At 29.8% G+C, this 10,169-nt stretch overlaps 1 protein-coding gene across 1 annotated transcript; it reads left to right on the forward strand.

Annotated features, from left to right (window-relative positions):
• Positions 1-1,275: 1,275 nt before the first annotated feature.
• Positions 1,276-8,532, forward strand: LOC132722468 (interaptin-like). The gene is made up of 8 exons (XM_060706977.1): positions 1,276-1,608; positions 3,404-3,585; positions 3,952-6,368; positions 6,547-6,745; positions 7,061-7,141; positions 7,344-7,445; positions 7,782-7,856; positions 8,048-8,532. Exons 2-8 carry the CDS (start codon positions 3,430-3,432, stop codon positions 8,243-8,245), a joined length of 3,228 nt encoding a protein of 1,075 aa, XP_060562960.1. The 5' UTR covers positions 1,276-1,608; positions 3,404-3,429; the 3' UTR covers positions 8,246-8,532.
• Positions 8,533-10,169: the final 1,637 nt, after the last annotated feature.

Raw genomic sequence — 10,169 nt, forward strand, 5'->3', positions numbered from 1 at the left:
CAAATTAATAGAAATAACATATATTCCAGCTTATTTGTGAGGAAAACAAACGGGCTTCTGTTCTGGCGTTGAAGTTTGTGTTTCGCTGATATTAATGAGTACAATAACGCACAATTAGCCTTCCTTTACAGTTTGCTTTTCGGTATACCTAACACATTTGCTGAACTGTATAGCTTCATAAGATACTAGTTTTCGGCATTTTTGTTCAAAACTATATCTGATTTTGCACAATCCTGCATTATTTTCACAATTCTGCATCATGGGATATATACGACGATAATATTATTGGTGCATTTCAAGCTCTGCATCTTTCTTTCCCAAAATATTACTTTCAGTGAGCGAATAGTTCATCTTAAGTATAAAACCGTTTTTTCCCTCATTTTTATCCCTTTTTTTACATTATAATTTGGATTTTGTATACCAGCACTCGCCTGTTCTTTGCAAGAATACGACTTGCGCTTCCATTCTAGACATCGTGCTTACATGCGGTCTTATCAAACATATGAATAACGGATGATGCTAATTAAGAATACATCGAAAGAAAATTCTTCCAAACATTTATGAAATTCATCATAAAATCAGCCATCATAAAAAAACAACAACGACAACAAAATTTCCAACTTACTTGATGGTATATCTGCATATTTACTAATATTTTTATAGAACCCTGACTTTTACTTTCTTTGAAAAAAATCGTATATTTTAATTATATAAGAAATAGCCTGATCATCTATTTACCATGACATTTATTACATATAAAGATAAAGTGTTTCGTTTTTATGATTAGAAAACTTTTTTATCTTCCTCAATATTTGTATAAATTATTATTATGTTATGTATTCATATATCAAAATAATGATCTTACCTTTCCTACTCGACAAGTTCTGTCAACTCAACAAGTACATTACCTGACCTTATTACATAATAAAACCCCACGAAAAGCACGAAAATATTCAAATAACACCTGATTTGTTAACGAATAAATTACAAGAGCGCAGCGGATTGTATCTTTGCATGACTTTGGAATGCTTTCTTAAACATGATAAAGTACATAAATAATATATTTCTTGTGAGTAATTTTAATGAATACTGGTTTAAAAAACGGATATATGGATAGAAAAACAAAAGAGCATGTAGGTAAGATAGTTACCGCACTCAGAATATGTCTGCATAGTATTTACAGACCCGGTGGCCTTTTAAAAACCGCGATCGCTACGCTTTCTCGGTCTTTAAATCGCCACCCGGGTCTGTAAATACTATGCGTACGGTAACTATTACTTGTCTGTTAGAAAATAATTAAACACAAGAATCTGGGTGAAAACAAAGATGTAACGGTCAAAAATAATTACCAGACCGCATCTAGTAGGCAATTTATGTATACCGACCTTTAAACTTTGCACACAATAAGATATTCAATGAGATATGTGTTGAATATATTTCGTGGGTTATAAGCGTTTATCGATTGCGTGCGCACTGAACTGTTATCCGCACAAGGAAGTATATCAACTGCCAATAAAATTCAAAACGAGTTTAAACACATAGAAACAGTAACACACGATGGAGAAAAGTTTGCTAAACAGAGATAGGTACTGTTCTTGTTCTTTACAGGTAAGTTCAATTTCATATTTTGAGGGATTTTTAAATATATTATTTATAAAACGCATCTGTTAACGTTAATATTTGACTGTTGATGCAGCGTATACATATTAAATCGCTCTTGGTTTTAATTTTTGAAACAAGAATGCAATACGAATTAAATTATATTGATGATTTTCGTATCATTTTACGTATTTTATTTCTGATTTTATTAAACAATATGTGTAGCTCTTTGTAAATCTAAAATCAAAACCGAAAGTAGATGTTTCGTATGACCTATATTTTTGTTATCTTGTTGCTAAGATAATTGACTTTATCAATCAACCGTCAATATGGACATTTAAAATAATTTGTGTTCTGTTCTTTTATACTTTATAACGTCTTGACTTTTTTATTATATAAATTATATATATAGAGATATATTTCAATATTAGCTTATGAAGAATTTCTTTAAAAAAAATAAAACTGAAAGAAGACGATAACTTATTTATTGACGACGCAAATATATTTAGGGCAGAATACTCCTAAAAGTGTTCATGTACTTTAAACACTGTTTGATAATCACACGAGTGGTTAAGCTATTTAGACAAAAGTAGTACACCATGTTTAAAAACACTTGAAATGTTTTGTTTATACTTCCAGCATACACCGATTTAAGTAAGACTACGTCCTATACCATATACAGACGTATTTGTTTTCTGAAAATATGTTGAAATTTGATTTATTTTTTTTTACTTTAAAAAAACCTCGAGTCGTGCGTAATTGTTTTACAAGTTGAGAGTGTGTGTATTGCATGTTTAGGCGACATACAGAAGTTCTGCAGTTAGTTAGTACTGTTTTGCAAAGCCCGGGTGGGTATAAAAGTATCTAAGATTTAGTTCATATTGTTGCTTTCGAGCTATTCCAATACTTGATTCAATTTTGGTTGTCAAAATTAAACGAAGTATAGTATTCTTTTCTATTATGTGCGTAGGTCTTATCATTTTTCTAATTTATAGTCAATTTTTCACCCCACGTTCCTACTATGTGACTACCGCAATTGGGGTTATTTCGCATATTAACCAGTTCTTTTTTGCGTGTGATATTTGAAGTAAGTACAACGTGTATTTACTTCCTTTGTTCACTTTCTTATATATTTTTATTTAAAAATTATACTGAATCTGGAGTCATACTGCTTTTAATCTGTAATAAATATAATTATATCATTTAGCTTTTTTGTTGGGCTCAACATAGACACAAATAAATAAATAAATAAAAATAAAAACAGTATTATTATCGAAAATAGGACTTCGAAAAGACAAAAATGGATCTGTATTTATAAATGGTCGTTTCATATGTATCGTTGTTTTAATAGAAATTTTGCCTGGTCACTTATGCCATTATACCAAAATAAAAGATAGAATAATGTCTTACATGCCTACATAACAACATTGATTTAACTGTAAGCAAATTATAAATTTAAGTTGGTCAACAGAATAGGCGTATATTGAACGTTCATGCAGTGGTACGATGATAAATTTATCTAATTTAAACAAAATATCAGGATTTTATGTAAAAGTCCCTTTCAGCACTTAAAAAGACTTTAAACGGTATCTTTATTTTCGTTTAACATTGATTAACAATAGATTACGGTTTAACAATTATTATTTGTTATCTTAAAGACAATGGCGACTTACACTTCTCGTGGACAGTATGTTATACAGTGTAGGTTTCCGGAAAATAACTTCTAAGATGAGTATCGTTCACGCTTTATTTGTTTCATATCAAAAAAGAAATCTTACCATTAGATATTATTCTTTCATTTTAGATTTGAGTTCAGAAAATAGATAAAGAATGGCGAGTATAGACACTGAATGTAAGATGACAAATCTGCCATTTGCTATAGCTCGTCTTTTAGTGTATGTTAAAAAAAACAAGAATCCTTGTTTTTCGGATATAGACTTTCTGACAGAAGATATAAATAAAGAAATGAAGAAAGAAAAGATAAAGGTTAGATTTTGTTTACAAATTATTATCCTTTTGACTATTGTAATCTCTGTTTTTCATGATGAGGCACAAATAATATTCAAATTATTAATTGTTTTATTAATATTAAATTATTTTCAGATTCATTTTTTGTGTTTAAAATGATTTTCTTTTTCAAACAGAAAAATAGTATATCAAAATATGATTTACATCTGTCCTCATACAATTTTTTATTAAAGGTTACAGTAATATGGTTAATATACAAAACAAAAAAACATGCCAGTTTAATGTTGCGCGAATTGTAATTAAATACCTATAGTTACTGAATATACATTAAAATTATAAAGTTAAATTACACATTATAGTTGTTACATGTATTCACATTATCAGAAAGAAAGCCATTATCAAAAATTCAAAGAAATGACGGATGATTTGGATAACGTCAAGTTCCAGCTGCATATTGTTTCAAAGAGTAAAGAAGATTTAAAATTAGAATTACTCGATGTCAGGCATAAGTATTTTACGCATGAAAAGAAATATGAGAGTATTGTTGAAGAAAATACAAGACTAAATGAGATGGCCGAGCAACTTGAAATAAAGAATTCTGTTCTTGAGGATAGACATATTAAAAAAATCGAAAAGCTTGCACAAACCAAAGAGAAAGAAATTCAATTTCATACCACAGAGCGCACGCGTTTAAAATCATACATATCTGATTTGGAGATTAGGACAACGAATTATCAAGATAAATTAATTGCAATGGAGCTGAAACTTGAAAGAGAGGTTCAAGAAAAGGAAAGAAAAATGCATCAATTAAAAGTACACCTTCAGGAAAAAATGAAACTGATAACGCAAAAAGATGAAGTAATCACTTCAAACGAAAGAAAGATAATAGACCTGTGTGCAGAGATAGATCACCTTGGTGAAAAAATAAAAGACATGGAGATTAAAAATAATTTTTCGATAGAAAAAGAACATGAAATAAGTCAAATTAGAGAAGGAAAACAAATATTAGAAAGGCAAAAGGAAGAACTATTTGGTGAAATGGAAGAAGTAGTTCAAACACTTTGTGAAACAGATGCGATATTGGATGCAGTTTTATCATCTCTGAAGATAGACACAGTTTCTTTGACCACACATGAGGAAAATTACTGTAAAAGATATAAATCTGACTTGAAAGCGGTTGCATATTCTGTAAAGAATAAAATAAATCATCTGCAAGGCAATATTTACGGCCTAAATATCAAAATGAATAGCCATGAAGACACCAACATGTGTGACACAAGTCATTGCCCCATGAATAATAGTTATAGTATGAGTAAAGAAAACGTAAGTGAACATGTAAACTACATGAAACAACCCGTTGAAACACACGCAGAATTGAATGAACTACATGATTTGCTCAACAAAAAAGAGCATGAGCTGAGCAAACTAACCGACGATAAAATTTGTCTACAAAAAACAAACGAGCAAAATGAAATACTTTTGCAACAGTTGCGGGAAAATTTAAACAATATACAAAAAAAATATCAAGACAAAGATGAAAAGATTAATTCAACAGAAAAGATGAATGCTGATCTTGCAAAAGATTGTGATAATCTAAGAGATAGATTAAAGGAGAACGAGATGTATATATCACAACTTAAGGAGGACATCAATGAAAATCGCACTAACTTCGAAGAAAAGGAATCAAACTATCAGCATGATTTGACACAACTAAGAACGGAATTGAGAGAAATGGATGTGCAATTGTCTCGCTTAAATGATCACCTTATTGAAGGAGAGTCAGCAAAAACAGAACATATTCTTCACGTACAAGAATTGCTGAACTATAAAGACAGATATATTGAATCAGAGGAACAATTAAAAAGCATCCAGAATAAACACTGTCAGCTTAAAACAATACATAAAGAGTTAGAGAATGAACTAAAGAAAAAAGAAGACGAACTAAATAAACGGGTGACGGAACGTGATCAAATATTTAATAAAATTAAGGAATCTGACGAACAAGTCAATTTGATGCAGAAGAAGATTCAGGAGTTGGAAAGAGTTGCTGTGAAAAATAACCAGACCAAAACCGATATAGAAAGACAGCTTGAGGATCTAAACGAACGCCACACTATTCTTTTATCCGAGAAAGATAGAAATATATCTAAACTGAATGAAACAATGGTTTTGTCTAATCGAACAATTTCCGATCTAAAAGAAACCGAAAAGTCACTTAAATTAGATCAGAAGAATAAAGAAGAACACGTATCTATGTTAAATGACAAATTAAAGCAATGCACAAATCTGGTTAATAAAAATGAGTCAAAAGTTCGAGACATGGAAAAAACTCTACAGACAGAAAAAAATGAGTTTGAAAATAAATTACAGTTTTATGAGAAAGAAATTGCCAAGAAAGACAAAATGGTTGTCGAAATCAACGATAGAATAGGTCAAATGGAATCACACGCAATAGCTTTAGGAAAGAAAGTGAAGGAAAGAGATGCCAAAATAGATGCACTTAATGCACAGCTCCAACAAATACAAAATCACCAAGATGAATCTCAGAAAAATCTCGAAAACATCATCAATTCCAAAAAGAAATTTATACTTAATCTCCAAAAAGACGTTGAACAGCGCGACTCTAAAATTATTAGTCTGGAGAAAAAAATCGCACAGGAATCATTAAAAAATCGTCCTGGAGGAGAACACAAAATTGATGCTGCAGTGACAAATGAGATCAAGGAGCTGAAAAGACAATTAAAACTTACAATGTCAAAACTACATGACACTGAAGCTGAACTGGATGACACTAAGACTAGGTAAATGTTATTTTGCTTTAATTGATCAATTCAGAGAAACCACTTGTTTGTATAATTTTGAAATATCTTTTTTTATTAAATAACAAATTGATAATACTTACATATCATTTTGCTTTATAACAATCCTATATGTAAACTGACACATTGATACTGTTTTCAACCGTTTACTATTTCTAAGACTTAGTAAAGCCATGGGGGACCGTTTGACAGATAACAATCCAAATATAACCGACCTAAGCGACAGGAATCGTCCAACGAAACTTGCTGAGAAATGTGCAGAGTTGTATGATAATCAATGGACGGATGCATTTGAAATTCTGGAAACATATTTTCCAAATGATGAGGCTGTAATCGAAGCTTTATTACATATCTTACAGGTACTGGGAAACGTTTTCTTACCACACGACAATAGTATAATTTTAGTTCAGATCATTGTATTTTGACATTTGTACCTTTAAGAATGTCATCAAATTAATTTTATGTCATGCCTTTAAAAATGATATTTATACATGTTGGACAATATGTTTTATTAGTAATATTATTGTTGGCCTTTTCTGAGCGTGACACTTCTTGAATTATTAATTTATTCTTTAATGTGAAAGCTGTAATGAAGTTCTACATATCATAATCATGCAGACAGCTTAGCTGCCAATATACCTTTATATCACCCGTGTGTATCGTAAATTATACAGGTAACAATGACCTTCTGTCAAAACAAGGCGCAGTACCAGATGGACGAATTAGGGAGGACTTTGACTTTTGCAGACAAAAATGTATGTATGCTGAATTTGTTTTGTTTTGGCACACATTGGTATGACATAAATATATATAAGAATGAATTATTCTAAAATGATAACGAAAGTGTTTTGGTTTCACATATATTTACTGAAAAAAGTTCATAATTTTGAAATGATGAAATTATGAAAAAAAAAAATAACCCTTGTGCGTCACTTGTTTTATGTATGTATTAAACAGGCAAATGCTGATCTGTCACTCGGTGTGTATAAACAGTTGAAAGATACTAGAAAAGCCTCGGCGTTATCAGCAGTAGAAAACTTGCGCAAGGTAAGTTTATCATAAAGAAAGACACAGTTTGAAATAATTATAATAAACAGACGTTAAGTCAAACGAAAAGACGAAATGAAATCGCTTAACATTAGTAACGTTATTTTGGCAATATGGTATTTGGCTAAAGAACTAAATTGTATACATTTAATGATTTTGTATCTTATAATTGCATTACCTTAAATAAATACAAACTATATTGAATCTTATTGAAAGTTTTTTAAAACATTTTCCCTGTTGTCCAACATTGGGGCCTTTTTTCCCTTTTGAAATTTTATAAATTTTAATTTTTTAAATATGTCCCAAAAAAAACTTTTTATGTTTAAATTTTATTTCTTCTTGCTTCAGGGGATAAACGGCTCAAGAGCTCTGAAAAAAAGGGATTTTACCTTTGAATGCCTTGAAATGTGCTGGTTAATGATGGTTTGTATTTTCGTGACTTTTTATTTGTATAATGATTAATGCAATACACGTATTAGTTTAAACACGTTATGAATAACATTAAGAGATAAATAATTCAATCATAAACTATTTGGGAAGAAATCTCTTTTTATAGGTGCAACTGGTTTGATTCGAAACATTATTCAGTCATGTCAATATATATTTTATTATAGGTAAATGATCCTCCTGTTGCATTTGCTCCTTTGATTGCAAAGGGTACACACTTCAACTCAGATTTATACAAACCGTACACATATAGTGGCACACACGTCGAATATGTTGTATGGCCTGCTTTGCTGTTACATGAAGGTGGTCCAATTTTGGCAAAAGGTGTAGCTCAAGGAATCAACAAATCAAAGAAAAGAACATAGCATGAGAAATTCATGCTCAACAAACAATTTTAAAATGTTCAAAATAAGTAAATTTTGATTAAAGTACAGTTTAAGTACTAAACGAAATATATGCTAAACAAACAATATTGGAATGTTCAAGATTTAGTTAAGTTATAATAACTGAAAAGCATGCCAAACGAACAATATTTCAATATTTTAATGTTCAAATGTTCAAAATTAAGTACACCGTATAACCAGAGATCACGTGAACTGATATATAATATAAAATAGGTATAATCAAATAATTACATGTATGTCAAATTGATCACGCAGACTAAAGATATTAGCAAGGCGGTACATGCCAAAGTTAGATTATTCTTATAGTTTTTTATGTATTGGTATTCAGACCAATTACTACCACCAAAATGCTTGAAATTAAACTAACATATTTCAGACAATGACTTTTTGATAAGGTATGACGATTTTATGTTCTACACTTATTATTATTGAGTAGGATATTACAATCACACTTTTATGAATCAATATCAAAAACATAATTGGTGGACAGTTTATGGCATATCGTTTTAATCAATTTCTTTTCATATAAAGATGATATATTGCATATGCTGGTTACATGCTTGGTTGCTTTCAGACTATGATTTTATTGTTGTTTAATTTTTATTTTGTCTTGGTTTTTCATCATTAAGCATGCTTGTCGTCCGTTTTGATATAATTATAAATGTTTGTTGATTCGTTTCATATTGATTTCTTAGCATGCATGTATCAACACACTGTTTGTAAGTTTATGTTAGTTTTGTATAATATAGAACAATGTTTCGTTCCTTATATATATAATTATATAGTAAGTATTAGTTTATGTATTTTATAGACTATGTTCTTCTATTACTTATCTTATCCATTTGTTTGTATTAACAACTGATTCATGATAATGATCATATTTGAATAGAACAAGGCTAACATAGTATATAGTTTACATTGAAAAGCGCCATGTTTAGTGTCTGAAGATGGCAATCTGATTTTGACTTAATTTACTATAACCGCTACTTGTAATTTTTTATACAATTTTGTTTGTGTGTCTCTATCGGGCAGTAGCGGTAAAGTTTATTAGGTGCACTTGATTAAATAGATTAGAATACTCATATTGAATGAAGCTGATTCAATGCATGAAATCTTTAAAATCTGAAAAGATTCAATTTAAATAACAAATGCATTTGTTGAAAACGCGTAACGTTAACGTAAATAGAAGCTTTACAGATCACTGAACTACAATCTTAATAAGAAGTACTATTTTTTCAATTTTTATTATTTTTGTTAGTATTAACAAATTTGGAATCTGCATTGTTCTCTCCCTTATGAACTTTCTTCAAGAAATCTACCTTTTCAATCTAATAAATTGCCCTTAAGTTAATTGAAGTTATGCTTGCATATCCTATCGGTTTACCGTGAGATTAATCATTTATTGTATATTGCTTCGATTTGTTGACCCACAATTCAATATTAGTAGCGCATTACTTATTTTTTAATTTCGGAAAGTATTATTGTTCGGTAATAGGTTATGGTTTAAATATTAAATGTTTTATGTTTGAAATTACTACTTTTGTATCGAGTTTTTTATCTCTTGCCATAAAACCGATTTTCTGTGATTCTTATGCTTGGGCTTTGGTAACCATTTAGAAATCACACAATTTATTCATCTTAATTACTTTTAATAGTAATGGAGTTTTTAACGAGTTTTAGACTAGTTTATATTCATCTTTGATATGCTTACTCTTATGTATATTTTTCAAGTTTGATAATTTAACTTGTATTGATGTATTACGATGTAAAACCAAAAAAAAACTTTAAGGGGGGAATATTTATTAAATAACAGAGAGACAAAACCAAATAACATAAGTAAATGCAAAACAGAAATAGCTACTTATAAGCAAAAACTATGAAAAGA

Source organism: Ruditapes philippinarum, unplaced genomic scaffold, assembly GCF_026571515.1.
Source record: "Ruditapes philippinarum isolate M1 unplaced genomic scaffold, ASM2657151v2 ctg6628_1_1_1_1, whole genome shotgun sequence".
NCBI classification, from domain to species: domain Eukaryota; kingdom Metazoa; phylum Mollusca; class Bivalvia; order Venerida; family Veneridae; genus Ruditapes; species Ruditapes philippinarum.